Genomic DNA, 17,019 nt, shown 5'->3' with positions numbered 1-17,019 from the left:
ATAATAGTTTCTCGACCAGATAATGGATCTTCTATACTCAACAGCATCAATATGACCCAAATAATTGTCAAACCCTTCAAAAAGTAGATCCAATTCAACTATTTCTATCCCCATACCTCCAAAAGCTACAACACCACCACCAACTACACATACACAACTATAAGAACTATACTATCAGAAATGCAACCTCAAGCTGAAGGCAGAGACCAACACGAAAGAGAAAGAGAAAGCCCAAGCACAAGCACCACCCCCCAACCTCCAGCCCATCCCAATCCAGACACCACCCCGACCTCCACCACCGGGCGCCGTCCGACCCCGTTCCCTTCACACCTCCCAAGACCCATTGTCCCTCACCCAGCAGCATCCAGCAGAGGAGGCAGAAGAAGAACACTACCTCCACCACAGCCCAAACAACTAGCACCACCACTGCAACATCACCGTCGCTCCTCCCCTTTCCCATCACGACTCCCCCAAAGAACCTTAACATCCACTACCACAGCACAAAACACACCGCCACGTACACGCCTCGAACCAATATACGGAGCCCAATCATATGCATTCTGGCTTGGACGACTCATGACCGTTCTCAACGCCATACTTTATGCAGACTTATTTGATGCACCGGATCCCGTGACCGGCATTCGTCCACCAAGTGTATTCTCGCTGACCGTGTCGAGACATGGGTATTCTCAGCGTGTAGCGGCTCTTGCTGGGTCGGATAGGGGGACTACGGGGAGGTTCAGGAGGGCATTTATGATGCTGGAGGATGCATGTGAGTCAGAAGACGCGACGCGGAGTTTTAGGGCGTTTGGGCTGGCGTTTAAGGCGGCACATGGACCTTGTGGTCAGCGTTTTAGGGAGTAGTAACCCAGTTATAGTTGGGGTTTTTAGATCATTGCTGGTGGAGAGGCCATGATGTTGAGGGGTTGTGTTATTGTATTAGTATATATGATGCGTTGTGACCTTGCTGTGCTTGTGCTATGGACGGACAGATAGTTACAATATCATTATTGATGATCCTTGTCTATTTCATTTGGATGTCACACTTCCTTTTCTTCTATTTTGAGTTTCCCAGCTATTATACAGTTTGTAAGCCGTCACCACACAATCGCATTCTCCGAATTGGGGTGGGTTATATATCATCAGTTTCATGAAATGTCCCGAGAAACCAGAACGCCAAGCTGCCGCACCTCTATGCAACGCAAGAAGCCAAAAGTTGCAGTAATAATTAATTCCTTTTTTCAGCCCAATAATCCATTTCAGCCAACACCTTTTGGTGGGGTCGATGAACCCTCGACTTATTTCCGGCTCCTTAAGAACGCAGCCACTTGTTCATGCCTCGTCACGAAGAACATGCGTTTGCGATCCGACTTCCATGCCAGAACACCGATTTCTTCTGCATAGCGACATGGGGCCTCGTATTCTGCCAGACTGACAAAGTCCTTGAAAAGGAATCCGGACGTAGCTTTGACACGGTCCCGCTCCAGCTGCCAGAGACGAATCTGGTCCACCACGGTTGGCGGGAGGACTGACGGGGGGATCCCGGCCTGGTTTGAGGTCGAGCGGGAGACGTTGTGCTTGCGCATTTGCGGGTGGGCGTGAGTAGAGAGATAGGAGATGATTTGGTCGGCGGTGATGCCCATCTCGACGGCCCGGCGGACGGACTGGCGGGTGATTTTGCCGGTGATGAGGTTGGGGAAGCGGTATTTCAGTGTGGTGAACAGAGCAATCAGGGAGATCTGTAGGGGAGACGAGGTGTATGCGTATACACGGTAATTTGTTTCGATAATGATGAAGCCAGTACCCGCTTTGCTGGAGGCTTCGCCGGCAGGACCGGAGAGGGAACCCAAGAGTGGGTTGCTCAAGGCGCTGGAGTCGGACGTGAGGGTGGTTGCAAGACGGGTGGGGTAGAAACGCGGTGCATCGGGCGATTCTTGATAGACGATACCAAAGTCGGCAAGGTCGGTCAGCATGCGCAGTTGTTTCGAACTGAGATGGTTCTTTTCATATGATTTTCCGAGTTCGAGACTGCTGAGAAGGAACACGAACGAGAGGACTTCGACACTGTCCATCTTGATGGCGCTGGCGCTCTCGACGTAAAGAATCAAGATATGCCACACCTGCGTGCTGACATCTTGCAGAACAAAGGCAAACCCATCCTGGGTGATTTCGACACGACGATCTCGGATCTCGACCAGATGACCCGCCTGCAGGAGCTCCTTCACGCCTTTGCTGAGGGTCACTTGGGGACCTCCCATGCCTCCAGTACCGACCATGTATCCCAGCACTCCTTCCCACTGTCGTCGCGCATACTCATCAAGTTCGGGGATCGAGACTTCCGAGCCAGCAGGCACTTGTGAAAGGACGCCAAAAGATTGTGTTTGGTCGGCGCCGGTGAGAGCGTGTCGCAATGAAGTGGCGAAGGGATCGGTGACTTTGTAGGCGCGGACATTATCCGCCGTAACAGTGTTGGATAAAATATGCAATCTTCCTAGGATGGAGAGTGCATTGTCGCGTTCTCTGTGTGAGGCTCACGTTAATCACAATCACTGCGGAAATCTCCCCAGGGTGCTTGACCCGCACTTACTTCAAGCTCTCCGATTTAACCCAAGCCTCCAGATCCGCCGCGGGGAGCGGATCCTTTAGGTAGAGAAGTGCCATGACAAAGCATTTTGCTAGTCAGGCAGTTAGTTGATGAAGCACCGGAGTGGTGAATGCACATGCGACACATACCCAGATCAGGCAGCATGCGCCTGAAAATGGCGAGAGCCGTTGATGGCTGCTGGTAAAGTTTGTAGAAGACAGTGCCAGCAAGGCTTTCGAGGTATTCAAAGGGACGAGAAGATGGTGCGGCAGCCATCTTGTCGGCAGGAGTCACCGCTGCAGCATGATGCGGCGGGAAAGAAATGGGGGCGTTGGAGCTGAAGCCAAAGAAGAAACCAACCAACGCTTGGGATTTGAAAGTTGGAGACGATCGGCCCCAAAGCGGAGCATCTCCGGCGCGCCAAACATGCCCCAAGCGCAATCAATCGGCTGCCGATGATCTCACTTTAAACAATACTCTACTCATATCTACTTAACAGTCAACTCTCACCGCTGCCTCAATTTCCGTTGCTTTGAAGATGACTACCTTGCGTTTTGTTCGCTCTGTAAGTTACATACCCTGTGTTGTACTCTACTTTGATCTTATGCCTGTACTCACAAAATCCGCAGGTTTGGGAGTCCTTTCGGGCTACTTCGGGGCTAGAGCCTCGGTAAGTGATAGAAGAAAGAGTGCTTCCTTCATGCCTGTCCTGGATTCAAATCACTGATGGGAATGCATGGGATGGTTATCTAGTCTACTAGACAATGTAAGCTTCTCGAGTTGGAATATACAACCATCATATTCCCGGAATCTCTTCAATGGATTCACCTTACGGCTGAAGCTTCACTCTATCGGTCCCGGGGACACCCGTCGATACCGGCTAAACGCTTCGGAACACTATACTAACATTCGAGCCTATCGCGCCAGCTTCGTGTGACTGCTGCCAAACCTGGGTTAGTCAACTTTGAACTCGATATCAAGAAGGAGCACACGGTAAGCCAGAGATTCGAAAATGGTTACTTGGTAACTGACAATCATCAGAACCGCCTGAACATCCTCCATGGCGGCACCATTGCCAGCATGGGTGGGCCACATGCCAACACCGTCTCACATTGAATGTCCTTGCTAACATGAATTAATACAAAGTGGACCTTGGTGGCTCCCTAGCTGTTGCTTCTCGTGGTTTGTTCGCGACAGGCGTCTCGACTGACCTGAACGGTGAGCAGATAGCAGCTTCTACTTTCACCGAAGACCCCTAATGAATCATACAGTGACGTATCTCAGTTCTGGTGGTAAAGTAGGAGACAGGATCCTAGCGGTAGGTTTTTCATGTTTCTCTCCCTCCCTCCCTCCCTCTCTCTCTCTCTCTCTCTGTAGTCATGACAATAGAGGGGAAAAGCATGTCCAGGCTAACCCACTGCATGTGTAACAGGAAGTCAGCTGTGATAAATGTAGGTTCCCTGAACACACTTGATACGCTGCATATACTTACAGTCATCTGCAGTTGGCAAGACCCTTGCATACACGTCGATTAAATTCGCCAACACTAAAGGAGAAGTCTTCGCCAGAGGAAGCCACACCAAGTAAGTATACGCATACAAATATATATTCTTTTTGCCCTCAGAAGAAAACCAATGGACTGATTTCCTATCAGATTTGTCGCTCTCGCATGGAAAGACCCTCAGAACATCGTTGAGGAGATCAACAAGCTCGAGTCCTCGTCATCTTAGGTAGTTACTACTACACATGTCAGGTGTGTCGACTCAGGCGAGCTTTTTGTTAGCTATTATAGCAACTACTAGCCTCTTCTTCGGCCGGACACGATAGAGCACATGGATTAGAACGGGGTATAGAGATTTTGTATATATATAAAGCGATACTACATAGCCAATTCTACAGGCTCTTCTTCTATAATAGTACTGACCCTGCTACTACCAGGCAAATCTACCAACGCACAGATGCAGTAGCATAGATTATAGAAATAAGAAGCCTCATCACAACCATTCAATCATTCAAATAGTAGCCCGACCATCCAAAGCCCATTCAGATGACTTTTTCTCAGAATTGGATAAAATCGGGGTTCTCGGTAGTTTTAATAAAAAAAAAGAGGAGAAGAGCATGTGGCATGCATACACACGTCCAGGATGACCGGGCCAGGAGAGAAACAACAGAACAACAAGATACAGATCACGCTCAAGTAAAAGTATGTTCGTGCAAAGGATCATCATCGCCCTCCTCCCCAGCCCCTAGCATGACTTCATCCTCATCCATCACGACCTCCCCATCGCCTCCCATATCCATCTCATTGCTAATAGCGTTTTCTCCACCCATGGCCTTGATCTTCGCCTGTGTCATCTCGAAAACATACTGGCCGAGATGCTCGACGCTTTCCATCGGAGTGCCTTGGACTTCGTCATCCAGGGAGCGAGCAGACGGGAACATCTCGCCCGGGGCAAGCATAAGCTTGTCTGGGCGTTGGAAGAGAAGGTCGAACGCGGGCTTGAGCTCGTAGCATGACTCGAAGACCTCGCGACGACCGAGGATGTACAGACCAAGACGCGCACGGGAAAGAGCAACAGTTAGACGACGGACGTCACGGAGGTAGCCGACGGTGCGTGTCCGGGTGAGAGATAGAATGACGTCTAGGTTGAGGTACGAATTAGTAGGGTTTCCTTTGACGGAGCTGGTTTTTTTCTTTGGAAAGACTTACAGTCATTTTGTTCACCTTGATACTTGTCCACCGTCGTGACGATCTTGGGCATGCCAAATAGTCCGTTCTTGGCACAGCGGTGATTCAAGACATCCTTAATCAATGCCGTTTGGCCTGCATACGTGGCAAGGATGGATATCTTGGAGGCTGGGTACCCAAGGAGGCGCATGTACTGGTAGATGGCAACGGCACACTCGGCCTCTCCCAGATTCTGGATGAAGTGGGGAGTGGGTTCACGTTCTCCGGTGCCCTGGTAGTCAGGCACGTTGATGAACTGGTAATCATACTGAAAACCGGAGTTGGCTTGCTTGAACTCTGGCGCCGTCTCAACGGCAGGTAGGTTTCCAAGTTGCTTATAACGCCACCGGAAGAGTTCAGCGATGCTGGGTCTCGCGCGGCCCTGCTGGTCCAGTGTAATAACAGGGACGCCCAGCCTCACTAGTCGGAGGAACAGACTTTGCTCGAAGTGGGCGTATTGCCGGAAAGCCATGTTCTGGATGATGGGAGAATTCTGGAGGTGGTCACCGCAAAGAACTACTCGCTTCAGAGGAAGCTCGCCATTCTTCATATTCTGCAGGGCGGCGGGGATGAAGCTCTCGATCTCCGTGATCTGGGCCGCCTCTTCCATGATCACATTGTCATAATGGAAACCGAGATCGGCGATTTCCTGGCGACGCATAGCAGCATGCGTCGAAGTCATTGCAATAATTCTTGCCTCCTTCACAAGTAGATAATTGGCCTTATCCTTGGGCTGACGCAGGATTTCGAATGGACGGATGTCCTCTAGCTCGGAAAAGATCTTGTCAATGTGCCGCTGGCATCCCTCAGCCACGTCAAGGAGGGTCTCCTTTGTCGCCGTCGCATCAAAAACGGGCTGAGGCGCATTGGCAAAGTATGTATGGAATGGGAAAGCCGCGACGATATCTTCGGTCGAAGCGCTTTCACTGCGAGCCTGATCCCAGAACTTGGCCCACGCAGGTTGGATGTAGACGGTGTTGAAATACCCGGCAGTTTCGCACGAATTGCCATGGGCACCCTGTGCTCCAATGGATGCTGCTAGCCGAATGACCTCGCCGAGGAAATGATTGCGATTCTCAAGGAAAGATTCTACGCGTCCGTATTTGCTGTAGCTGGTTTCAGTCTCCAGCTCCTCTTCACCATGACCAAGACGAAGAAGATGACGTTCGTCAATGTCCAATGCGACAATCTTCTGGAAAAGCTGGTTCAGTGCTTGATTGCTGTGTGCGATAAGTAGCGTGCGTTCATTGGGGAAATCATGATAGATGTTATTGATGATCTGCGTCGCAACATCCGTTTTTCCTGTTCCAGGAGGCCCGACGATAACGGTCAGCCCTGGTTGAGTGCCTGAAGCAATGGCTTCCACCTGCGCTGGGGTGAATCGGACGGTATTAAGTTTGGGCGCGTCAATTGGATACGGGCCTGGGTTGGGTGGCTTGTATGTCGAGACGCGAAGAGATTTGGGTCCTGCTTCTCTCTCGGCCTGTTCCCTCCGTCGCTTCTTCGACGTTTCCGCTGAAGGTGCTTTAGAAGGCTCTTCAACGTACTCAAGTACGTACGGGGGACCAAAGCTTGATGTCTCCTCCTTGGATGGTTCTATGGTTGAACCGGGCAAGCTCTCAATGAGATGCTGCCAATCCAAGAATGTGTCCCGGAAATCAACTGACTTCAATCGATTAGGCAGCTGAGTGTATTGAGCACCAGCCGGATCTCCGTAACCCAAAAAGATATCCTGAATCCAGGAGGGAAGGGTGATATCCGAGACAATGAGTTTCTGCATCGTCTCAAGAATGGACTTGAAGTTATTCTCTCGCCCCTTCCGTCTCGCCACCACATTGATCAACGGATAGACATCCGGCTTTCCTCGCGCAAGACCGTCTTTGTCTGCTTTGAAGGCAGCCGAGTCCAGGTTGACCAATAACTTCCGCACACGCGGCCTGTATCTGTGCCCGTTTGCTTGGCCTGACACTGGTTCGCGTAATGGACGACCGTTCTCATCGAGCACTTGCACAATTTCTGCTGTTCTAAGATACTTGAGGCCAGGGGTCTCAGGTTCTCGAAAGCCGGGCTTCCCTGCATCATCTGACTGTACAGCCAACAAGAAGACCACGTCATCTGGACGAAGTGATTCCCACTCCATCCGGATGTGGTCGGCCAGTCTACCCACTTCGATAGCTATTTCAGCCCTGACGAACGCAGGCTTTGCCGAACCAACCTTGGGAGGCGCCACTTCAATGATGGCAGGCTTTGTAATGGGGATGGCCATCCTTGAGAAACCGTCGAAGTTCAATGTCTTGCCGTCCCGGCTTGCACGAGGTTGCATGCGTTTGACGATCGACTCCATATCCTTGCGAATCTGGAAGAATGCCTCCGACCGATAGAGCAAGAAGGAGCGCCACAAGAAGTCACCGGTGCTCAGATACTGAAGGTTTAACTTGGGAATTGCAAGCGGCCTGGATCCATCATATGTCTCGTTGCGGAGCAAAGTAGGGTCGTAGAGATTTTCTTCGGTGGGAACAATGCTGAGCTGGGAGGCAGCTTCCTGGAATGTCGTCTTCTTTTCATAGAAAGACAAGAGAACCTCCATGTACAGATGGCGATCCGGCGTTATTTGAGACTGTTTCGGATAGTCCGTACGGAAACCAAGATGCGAGCACAAATCTCGAAGCTCGGATTCTTCCAAGGTAGCTAATTGACCTTCGAGTTCAGAGCGTTGTTCAATCGATCCATAATTGGAAAGAGCCAATATCATCAGCTTGTCCTTGAAATACTTCATAGAGGTTCTTTGAAGACGTGCCAACTCCTGACAGTGGGCATCGTAGATAGCCTGGGGAGATAGAGCCTCTCCAGTGAAGTCATCGATTGCAAAAGCGCTGAAATGCTCCAGAAGACCACAAAGATCACGGAATAGCGCGCTGTCTGCAGAGCGGTACAGTTGCGACAGGCGGATGACGGACAGGAAGTTGAGGTCTTTCAAGAGCGTGTTCACATAGCGCCTGGTTGGAGGCTGGCTTTCTAGATCCACAAGAAATTCAAGTAGTCGCTCGCAGTATCGCAGATTATCCGCCTGCTCTCTTTCGGGCCCATTCAATCTCCGGAAGAAATCCAAAAGCATGGTGTACAGCCACGATCGCTCAAAGCGCATCTTGGCCTTGTTTGCGTCATCCCCTGCATCGTACCGCTTGCCTGCGGCCCTCCATGCTTTCTTCAATCCAGAACTCCTTGCCAATAAGCGATCTCTTGCCTCCTCGCTCGACAGGTTGTGCCAGATGGAGATCGAGACCAGTGGTGCACACTCTTTGCGTATCAACGGATTCTCGACGGACTGAAAGGCGCTAATGATGAAAGAAACTATCGACAACCGTGAAGAAGTTCCGAGAGAGGGATCGACGCTCATTGAAAGGATACGGTGGAAAAGATTGGAGAAATCCGCCGGTCGATCAGAGAAGATATCTGATCTTTCATCAGCAATTCAGATTGTCACAGTAGTGCAAACCATTCACATACCCCATATCGGTAGATGCTCTCGCTGCTTGACGCTCACAATCAAGGCGAGAAGGAGCACATGGTAGTTCGAGGCATCCTCCGTGTAAGTCGGCCAAAGAAACCTGTTCGCGAGTTAGGCATTGTCGTAGAGGAGAGGGCCGAAGAAGCATTGCGGGAGATGCGCACTTTTCCAGAATATTGAGATTCTCTAGCGTCAGAAGCGACCGGAAACTGAAATTCTCAGCCTCAAGGGGATCCCAGAGGTCCTTTTTAAGGACATCCTGCTTGACTTTGCGGGCCTTGGAACCGTCAAGCCAGTAGGATTTGGCTAACCGCACCCATGCGCTGTCTTCGCGGAAGTCCTCCACAGTCGGTCTGGAGTCAAGGCCCTGCGCCATTGCCTGACGAGTTTGTAGGCCCATTCCGAGACGTTGGGGAGGATTGCTTGAAGAGACTCCGGGGGCGCGGATCCGATTTATCTGCGCAAGTGGTCCGTGGCGGGCGGCGGGATTGGGAAAGCTTCTGGCGCGCGCGTGTCGGTCGATACTGTTAGTTTCCTTAGTTAAACCTCCGGCGGCTAGAACCCGCAGAGCCGCAGCCTGCTTGCTTTCTTCCCCTTCACTCTAACACTCAATCCTCCTTTTCTCTCTCTACGCTCGCAACGACATTTTATTCTGTCCTGTGGCTCTAAAGCATGGCGGACGTCGATGTCGGCGCGATTCACGCCTACAGGAGGTTGATTGACGATCTCCTAAACCGCGCAGAACGTGCCAAACCGGACAATCACATCGAACCCCCTCTGACGGAATCGCAGCTCGGTGATTCCATTTGGCTCATTCAGGGGGACGATGAACAGCTGGCAAAGGGCCTCAGCCAGCAGACTCAGTTTGCTGCTGTAGAAATTGCATTCCGGGAGAAGTTCTACAGTCTTCTTGTATGATATCACCTCCCAACAGCCAAATCCCGAATCCTACAACAACGTCGCAGAAGTAAGAGTATGGCTAATCAGGAATTGAGCCGCAGGCTTCTACTTCGATCGAGGACCCTTCGTTCATCCGCATATGGAATCTACTCGATATCATTTCAATATTCTCAGATAATGGTTGGTTTTTGGTGGCTTGATTGGTTACGAATGGTGCCCTGACATCTTCGCAGAGCAGTGTGAGCCCGGCTTAATATTCTGGCTGAGCGAGGAGTTACTTGACAGCCAAACCATTGACGGCTGTCGGAAAGTGTTCGATTATCTAGAATCACGAAGAGAGCGGAATACTAAGGTAGGTTTGCTGGTTGGGCCATCATCTCCTACGTCGCATATGTTGACACCACCCCAGAAACATTTCAAGCAAAAGAGCTTAATTATCCTACGGTCCTGCAACGAGTTACTGCGCCGGCTCTCGCGGGCTGAAGATACAGTCTTCTGCGGGCGCGTGTTCATCTTCCTCTTCCAGAGCTTCCCCCTCGGTGATAAGAGTGCTGTCAACCTCCGGGGTGAATACCATACGGATAATGTTACTACATACGATGAACTTACCAAGGCTGCCGCAAAGGATGTCGCCGATGCGGATGTGGAGATGTCAGATGAACAAGAGGCACCAACAGCAACCGAAGGCCTGAAGGAGGACAGTGAAGCTCAAACAACCTCTGCGAGCGAATCCCACACCCCCGCGCAAGAACCTCCAAAAACCCCACGGGTGGTCGTTCCTAGCAGTAAAGACGAATCTCAGGATAAGGGTGTGGATCTTGATGATCTGTACCCCATGTTCTGGGGCCTGCAGGCTTACTTCTCTGCTCCGACCAAGACGTTTGATCCTCAACATTTTGCCAAATTCAAGACCGGGCTGGAAGCGACCCTTTCTGCTTTCAAGAATGTGGACACAGACCTCGAGAACTCGAGCAACAGCAAAATGTCGGAGGAGATTCGAAAGTCCACCAAGCGGAAGCGGACTACCGATGGACAGGAGATCGCGAGCAGCTTCAATCCTAAGTACCTGACAAGCAGGGATTTGTTCGACCTCGAGGTACGTGACGCTTATCCAAGTCCTTCGAACCGTCCACTAATACATCATCGCAGGTCAATGACACAGCATTCAGGAGACATGTACTTGTCCAGGCTCTCATCCTTCTTGATTTCATGCTTTCTCTTACGCCAAAGGCAAAAGCCAAGCTAGCTGATTTGACCAACAAGTCTGTCCTTTACGGATTTGTATTGCATGACGATGACGTAAGGCTCTGTTTTGTGCTGTTCCGTTGTTGAGGACGAATGCTAATGATAGCAGGCCAAATGGGCTGTCAAGATGAGGAAGGCGATCGAGGAATATCTTCAGGAAGGTATTGGTGGTAAATTCTACTACCGTATGGTGGATACTGTTCTTTCAAGGGACAAGAACTGGGTGCGCTGGAAAGCAGAAGGTTGTCCGTTGATCGAGAGGCCGCCCGTTTCTGTATCGGAATACCTAGGCGCTCGTGAGCATGCCACAAAGGTCTATGCAAACAAGCGCCTCCGTACCTCTCCCATGGGGTCACTTGACCTGAAGTTTCTCTCCGAGGGTGAATCGCTGGCAGGGCTGGAAAGACTCAAGGATCCGGAAAGGTAGGTGCCCCAAAACCATAGAATTATCCGCTAGCGGTGGGCTGACGCGGCGTAAGATTCTCCGTCCCTGCTGCCGATTCCTTGATGATGGGTATCATGGACGACGAGTTAGATATTGACACCGCACAGACGAAAGAGGATAGAGAATATGCCATGCGGTCAAAATCGAGCAAAACCTGGCGCATACTACGGCTGTCTGCGAAAAGCAAGCTTGCTGAGTTTGAGAAGATTGAGGACGGCAAAAACCTGAAGATTCTGTTCGAGACCCCCCAGCAGTCAGACGGTACACCGCAGGCTCTAGAAGGTACACCTCAAGCCTCGGAGAAGCCACCAGCGGGAAGCGAGTCCACTGGGCATGGGCAAGAGCATGGAGCTGCCAGCACCGAAAATGAAAATTCCGCTATTGCCACTGAACAGGCTTCAGCTAATTCGGTGGAAGCAGCTGCCCCAGAACAACCAAACGATGTGAAGAACGCCACTTAGCGCTCTATGAAAAGCAGTGACTGGGGCAATGAACATGATTATGATTGGCTTTTAGCTGACGCTTTCTGACGATCGGGTCACACACGGTCCTGCGTTGGAACCAATGCAGTTAGTGATCCATGGTAGTCCTGGGTATATGCAACCGAATCACGACACTAAGAGAGATGCCTTGCAGGCACCTTGGCTGCCTGAGCCACTGCAGGTTTAGCCAGTGCGTTTGCATTGCTTTGGCCTAGTGCCAGTCAGAAAGAAGTATGAGGCCATGAACGGTGCGATCAGGTGGATGGGAGGAAGGCGGTGGTAGTCACGAGGGGGTAACTGGGAGATTACGGCGGGGATGATGGTCGGATTGATTGGCCTCCTGCGGCGCCTGGTCCTGAGGCTGGCATGCAACCGTCCTGACTTCGTCATTCTACTAGGAGACACCAAGGACCTACTTGGTTGCGACCATCAGCAGCCACTCATAGTCAGCGGTACCAACTCTCACCCTATCCTCTTTCGAGATATTCCTCCTAGTCTGTGGCGACAACGAGGACAGCATCCGTCTATGGTTGGCCCCTTCGCGCCTACTTTTCCTTTCTTGTCCCTGCTGTCTTTTCCTGCCCCTCCTTTCTGTGTCTGCATGCGGGGCCATCGCATAGCCCCCTTCACTCCCCTCTTTGCTGTTTGCATTCTTCATAGTTCAGGGGTGTTCTGGATACGTTGATGGGTGCAAGTGTTGCACAGAACCGGCCAGCATATTAAGGGGAGGGGGTGAAGAAGAGGTGGGAAGCTGGGGACTGCCTGATAGCGTCGTCCACCGGAAATTGAAGGTCACCGGGCATCCACCGCAGCCGCAACTGGGGATTCCTCTGACGCTTTCGAGTAAGGGCGCGTGCAAATTTGCGTGCACAACTGCAAGTGGCCACATCGGGTCCTCCTCGGGTGCTCAGGGTAGTCAGCGTACTGAATAATGAAAGAACCCCTTTAGACGATTGTGACCCAGAGCTTTAAGCTATGAGGGGACAAAACCCTCCTTGATCAACAACTTTAATTGCACTGGGGAGTTCCTGCATAATCTCATCAAGCTCGGTCCTGTTGTTCGAGACAGGAGTGCACGACGGCTTGACAGCGCTGTGGGTTCGCGGATGGAGTTGGGATTTCCCCGAGAAAAACCTGTCATGCGAGATTGCAGTGTCATGGCTGGGGCCAGTGCGCGCATATAGGATGCTGCCTTAAGTTTCAAAGAGCAATAATGCAATCAAGTGTGAAGACGACCTATCCATTTGGCTCCAATTAGTAAAATTAGAGGAGGCCCAGTTGGGGGAAGGGCTAGGTGTATGACTTGTCGTCAGGGTCCTTCTGGACGGATCGTGAGGCCGATCATCTTTTTTCAGTCGGACCCCAGGGACATCCACAGACCAGGCGATGTATGTTTATTGCCTAGTGTAGTATAGACTAGAGAAGTAGTCGTGATCGATGTGCAACTACTGGGTAAATAGCGTACTGGTGGCCGGTGCGATACCACAGTAACCCAGCAGCTACGGCTCAGAAGATAGTTACCGAGTAGTGACTAGTAGATGACCCCGACTGGTTGATGATGATCGGATAAAGCAAAATAACCGCTGCTTGGCTTGCCGGGATCAAGGATCTGGTTCTACCGAGTGAGAGCTGCCAGATCGATGATGGCTGGAGCATAGACGTCAAAATACTGACCGGATCACGGCCCTGAGAGTCATGATTTCATATCCACGACATCGTTACCGATCGTACGTGTGTTCAGTGTCTCTCGGTTTCATTGTCACTTTCCCATGCTTCCCCTTTTCCAGCCCCCTTTTCTGTCATTGTGTGGATGAACTCTTCACTTCATTAATATGAGTACCATCTATCTCCGTACTAGATTGCAAGTCCAATACGCGTATGTCTCAGGGGGGTGAAGGGAGTTGAGAGGAATTGGGCACATGGACTTATCGAAGACAGTGAGATGACCAAGGAGGCCCCATGAACGGTCCCATGGAATCCCGTTGTAAACGATGTTTCATGTTAAAGCCGATAATGACCCGCACGGACCAGATGCGCTGGAGCCATGGAAAAGTATGGATGGCTTCCGGAACCTGGCTTCGATTAGACTAGGGTATGGATCCCGGTAGCGACCCGAGTCATGCAATTGTACTGGAGAGTTGATTATTATTGTTTTTGTTGGTGTTGTTGTCGTCGTCGTTGTCTCCTGCTCGCTGTTGAACTGCTGCCATCATCATTGTGGTTAATGAATGCCATTGTTGCAACTTTCCGACCTCACGAAACGGCAAAGTAGATAATTACCATGAGATGAGTGAGCATGGCGAGCCGACCCAGGTCAACCCAGCCGTTCCTATCCACTCCAGCCATACAATGTCTTAAGTTAATTTTAATTTGTGCGTGGTATTCGAAACTTGTTGACGGCGGCCCCCGCGAGGCTTGCGTAATGGAAGGCATTGGCGCTTATCCACCGCCGTTCCTAGAATGGTCACTAGCCCAAGTTGGAGAGGAGACTAGTCTATCTGCTCCTCCTTCCCTTCGTTCCATCTGGCGCCCATCCTTCACGATCGATAACAATAATATGATCATTATTAACTCCCGTGATTTGGGAAGCCCTCTTGTCGGTGCTCCAGGTAAAATTGAAGGGGCCCGCGATGGCGTTTTTCATGACTTGAAAAGCCTTGGGAGAGAAATTAAAGTTGGTCCTCCCCAATCTCCTCGCATCCACTCGGTTCGCTCGATCGGCCGCGATTTGCTTTGGGATCTTCTTTCCCCGCACCGTTGCCAGCTTGCTACACGTCGAAAAAGGTGAAAAGGCTCATGGCTCAGAGACGGGCTCAGCTGGATCCTCTTCTGGAGCTTCGATCCACTGCCCACGATGGCCCTCTTCTTCCCCCCTCCAGTCTCAACCTTTCGCTACCGCAGTGGGTGGCGGCTCCCGTGCTGAGCTGAAGGATCATGCCATGGATTATCCACACCAGGTCTTTCCCGAGATGCTAATTCGAAAGCCTACTGTGAATAATAGGACTTCGAGATCGCAGAATCGCGAGGGATCCACTATCCAGCCAGCAGGAGCTGAGGGTCCAGCAGATCGGTCCTTCGCAGTTAAGCCAGTAGGAGAAAAGGGCCAGAGTTGATTGAGAACAGTAAAGAGGGAAAGCGAAATTTCGGAGAGGGTAATGCATGATGCAGGCCCGGCCGGCCGAATCATCGTCATGAACAAGCCAGATTTGATGATGCTATAGGATGCGGCCGAACTCTCAAGCGAGCTCCGACAGAAAGAAGAAATTACACTCTGGATCCCTAAGCCTCGGTCTTTCCTATCTAAGGTTGGGGTTGAAACACGACGACGCACTCTTTCCACACAGCCTGCTTTTTAGTCGATGCCCACGAAAGCAGGAGCAAACCCTGCCTTCCAGGCATAATACTTTTTCCACGGGCAAACCATCGCGCGGGATCTGATTCACATTATCTGGGCCTTTCAGTTTTGCTTGCGTCAGTTCATAGTCCAGCGTTCAGTATTCCCAGAGTCAGGGGAGGCATCGCCTTATGCCGTGTCTCGTTTGAGACAAAGCAGGACCTGATACACTTGCTGCCAGACATCTACGTTGTAGACTTAGTACTGCGTACTATCTACTTACTCATGACAAGCGCACTAATCTGCTGATTTTTCTTGTTTCAATACAGCCCTATTATTGTTCCCTACTAAGATCGCTTCTGCTCATTTCCCTTTCGCCCCCGCTTCTTTGGGTCCCAAAAGATTGGATTTCCTTGGTCACTGATTAATGTTGAGAAAATAATTCCTTTTTGCTTTTCTTTTTTCTTCCACTCAATTATGTTTTTGCAACATCCCAAGTATCTAATTGGCTACCACACCAATTGTTATCCTCTCAGCTTTGACCTATCGTTGCGACCAGGTCGGTACTGAATCTGATTCATGAATGCATCATGCACGCCTTGCAGATGTCGATGTATCAAATACTCCGGCGTACTCCGTACTTTCCCTATAGGAACCTGTCTGCTGAGTCTTGTAGATATTCCCTCTACGTAGCCGATGCCTATAAAACGTGCGTCATTGATCGGCATAAGCCAGGATAACCTAACGATCATATCGGATTGAAACCTTCCGAGACTACTCTGCTGCGTGGTAGTAAATTCTAGGTCATTGGAGGGTTTGATGCTCAATCAGCAGCCAGCTATATAATATCCTAAATGAATCACCAATCCATTGAAATCGGTAGATTCAAGAGTGCATTTTGCATTTTGAAGTAAAACACAACCAACTGTTCGCCAGGCTGTGTTTTTCCTGGTTTTTAGTAGTTGCTCCGTATCTTGTGAATACTCTTATCTACCGAGGCAGGTGGCACTACAGGGCTCCGATACTACGTACTAGTAAAGCGCCTGCAGAAGGCAATTGAAATGAATGAAGCAAGTCAGAACAACTTCAGTTGGAATTCCACCAGTCACCCTTCATCTGGATGATAATGATCCATTGTTGATTGTCTGATTATCGGCGAAATTACCTTGGGCCAATGAAGGCGGCAGACGCCCTGCTGATTGTATCCATCCTTACTCTTTAGTAAGAGTACTACTTTGTAGGAAGTGGTAAGTAGTTAAGGCTAGTAAAGACGGACTTGGTTGCGCACCCCGTCGACCCACCAGTGGAGATTTCCACCTGTCGGAATCATTCAATGGCCGTCTTGTCCCTGTCCCTGCGGTGGTGCCTTTTTGTCTTTCTTTCTTCCTTAGTCTTTTCCCCTCCTCCAATTTTGTCATTTCTTTTGATCACCTTCCGATCAAGCAGCCTATTGGCTAGATGGATTATATTTATTTAATCTTTTCTGGTAATTCCTTGTAATTGATCGGAGGAGAGTATCCTCCGTACCTGCGGCAGACATGATCATGATAAGGACTCGATCAGAATATTCCTAATATCTAGTGCAATATGTTCCCGTCTCAGTTCCTGTCGTCGTCCATCTAATCAATCAAAAAATGATTAATTAGGTGTCTTTTGCAATTTCTTCAAATTTTCCTTTTCCCCACAGAATCTAACAGAAACATAGTCACAGCTCTAGAGCCATTTTAGGTAAAAATTACGAATACTTGGATCCCCTTTTTACCCTGTTCATTCATGGAAGGTTCACTATACTG

The 17,019-nt window shown here is 50.3% G+C and overlaps 6 protein-coding genes across 6 annotated transcripts; 3 read left to right on the top strand and 3 right to left on the bottom strand.

Annotated features, from left to right (window-relative positions):
* Nucleotides 1-180: 180 nt before the first annotated feature.
* Nucleotides 181-864, top strand: BDQ94DRAFT_163378 (uncharacterized protein; the record flags this gene model as incomplete). Its single annotated transcript, XM_026769727.1, has 1 exon — nt 181-864. The coding sequence occupies one exon, from the start codon at nt 181-183 to the stop codon at nt 862-864; it is 684 nt and encodes a 227-aa protein (XP_026620702.1).
* Nucleotides 865-962: 98 nt separating this feature from the next.
* BDQ94DRAFT_153335 (TFIIH/NER complex subunit TFB2) lies at nt 963-2,922 on the bottom strand. The gene is made up of 3 exons (XM_026768128.1): nt 2,734-2,922; nt 2,588-2,675; nt 963-2,520 (listed from the first exon to the last, which is right to left on the bottom strand). The coding sequence occupies exons 1-3, from the start codon at nt 2,858-2,860 to the stop codon at nt 1,299-1,301; spliced, it is 1,437 nt and encodes a 478-aa protein (XP_026620701.1). The 5' UTR covers nt 2,861-2,922; the 3' UTR covers nt 963-1,298.
* A 121-nt stretch (nt 2,923-3,043) lies between these two features.
* BDQ94DRAFT_109869 (PaaI family thioesterase) lies at nt 3,044-4,493 on the top strand. The gene is made up of 10 exons (XM_026763541.1): nt 3,044-3,149; nt 3,214-3,254; nt 3,338-3,350; nt 3,512-3,577; nt 3,626-3,668; nt 3,731-3,802; nt 3,856-3,902; nt 4,017-4,035; nt 4,089-4,167; nt 4,239-4,493. The coding sequence occupies exons 1-10, from the start codon at nt 3,123-3,125 to the stop codon at nt 4,312-4,314; spliced, it is 483 nt and encodes a 160-aa protein (XP_026620700.1). The 5' UTR covers nt 3,044-3,122; the 3' UTR covers nt 4,315-4,493.
* A 284-nt stretch (nt 4,494-4,777) lies between these two features.
* BDQ94DRAFT_163375 (RNA helicase aquarius) lies at nt 4,778-9,220 on the bottom strand (the record flags this gene model as incomplete). The annotated part of the gene is made up of 4 exons (XM_026769726.1): nt 4,778-5,226; nt 5,295-8,765; nt 8,820-8,920; nt 8,985-9,220. The coding sequence occupies 4 exons, from the start codon at nt 9,218-9,220 to the stop codon at nt 4,778-4,780; spliced, it is 4,257 nt and encodes a 1,418-aa protein (XP_026620699.1).
* Nucleotides 9,221-9,437: 217 nt separating this feature from the next.
* Nucleotides 9,438-12,040, top strand: BDQ94DRAFT_109852 (THO complex subunit THO1/HPR1). Its single transcript, XM_026763540.1, has 7 exons — nt 9,438-9,732; nt 9,822-9,900; nt 9,954-10,072; nt 10,130-10,816; nt 10,870-11,019; nt 11,075-11,388; nt 11,445-12,040. The coding sequence occupies exons 1-7, from the start codon at nt 9,493-9,495 to the stop codon at nt 11,869-11,871; spliced, it is 2,016 nt and encodes a 671-aa protein (XP_026620698.1). The 5' UTR covers nt 9,438-9,492; the 3' UTR covers nt 11,872-12,040.
* Nucleotides 12,041-14,305: 2,265 nt separating this feature from the next.
* Nucleotides 14,306-15,824, bottom strand: BDQ94DRAFT_153323 (uncharacterized protein). The gene is made up of 2 exons (XM_026768127.1): nt 14,894-15,824; nt 14,306-14,566 (listed from the first exon to the last, which is right to left on the bottom strand). The coding sequence occupies exons 1-2, from the start codon at nt 15,083-15,085 to the stop codon at nt 14,387-14,389; spliced, it is 372 nt and encodes a 123-aa protein (XP_026620697.1). The 5' UTR covers nt 15,086-15,824; the 3' UTR covers nt 14,306-14,386.
* Nucleotides 15,825-17,019: the final 1,195 nt, after the last annotated feature.

The sequence above is a fragment of the Aspergillus welwitschiae genome, assembly GCF_003344945.1.
Source record: "Aspergillus welwitschiae strain CBS 139.54b unplaced genomic scaffold BDQ94scaffold_54, whole genome shotgun sequence".
Lineage (NCBI taxonomy): Eukaryota > Fungi > Ascomycota > Eurotiomycetes > Eurotiales > Aspergillaceae > Aspergillus > Aspergillus welwitschiae.
Note: the sequence above shows the minus strand (reverse complement) of the source record. Positions and strands in the feature narration are given on the sequence as shown.

Bases quoted from the DNA above. Each gene is read 5' to 3' on its own strand.
- BDQ94DRAFT_153335 (XM_026768128.1), bottom strand. From the start codon at position 2,860: ATGGCTGCCGCACCATCTTCTCGTCCCTTTGAATACCTCGAAAGCCTT. The intron at 2,676-2,733 runs GTATGTGTCGCA...CTGCCTGACTAG, and splicing joins GCGCATGCTGCCTGATCTGG to CAAAATGCTTTGTCATGGCA. The intron at 2,521-2,587 runs GTAAGTGCGGGT...AGCCTCACACAG, and splicing joins GTTAAATCGGAGAGCTTGAA to AGAACGCGACAATGCACTCT.
- BDQ94DRAFT_109869 (XM_026763541.1), top strand. From the start codon at position 3,123: ATGACTACCTTGCGTTTTGTTCGCTCT. The intron at 3,669-3,730 runs GTGGGCCACATG...ATTAATACAAAG, and splicing joins CGGCACCATTGCCAGCATGG to TGGACCTTGGTGGCTCCCTA. The intron at 3,803-3,855 runs GTGAGCAGATAG...TGAATCATACAG, and splicing joins CGTCTCGACTGACCTGAACG to TGACGTATCTCAGTTCTGGT.
- BDQ94DRAFT_109852 (XM_026763540.1), top strand. From the start codon at position 9,493: ATGGCGGACGTCGATGTCGGCGCGATTCACGCCTACAGGAGGTTGATT. The intron at 10,817-10,869 runs GTACGTGACGCT...ACATCATCGCAG, and splicing joins GGGATTTGTTCGACCTCGAG to GTCAATGACACAGCATTCAG. The intron at 11,389-11,444 runs GTAGGTGCCCCA...ACGCGGCGTAAG, and splicing joins AGACTCAAGGATCCGGAAAG to ATTCTCCGTCCCTGCTGCCG.
- BDQ94DRAFT_153323 (XM_026768127.1), bottom strand. From the start codon at position 15,085: ATGACGATGATTCGGCCGGCCGGGCCTGCATCATGCATTACCCTCTCC. The intron at 14,567-14,893 runs CTATTATTCACA...GGGAGGACCAAC, and splicing joins GATTCTGCGATCTCGAAGTC to TTTAATTTCTCTCCCAAGGC.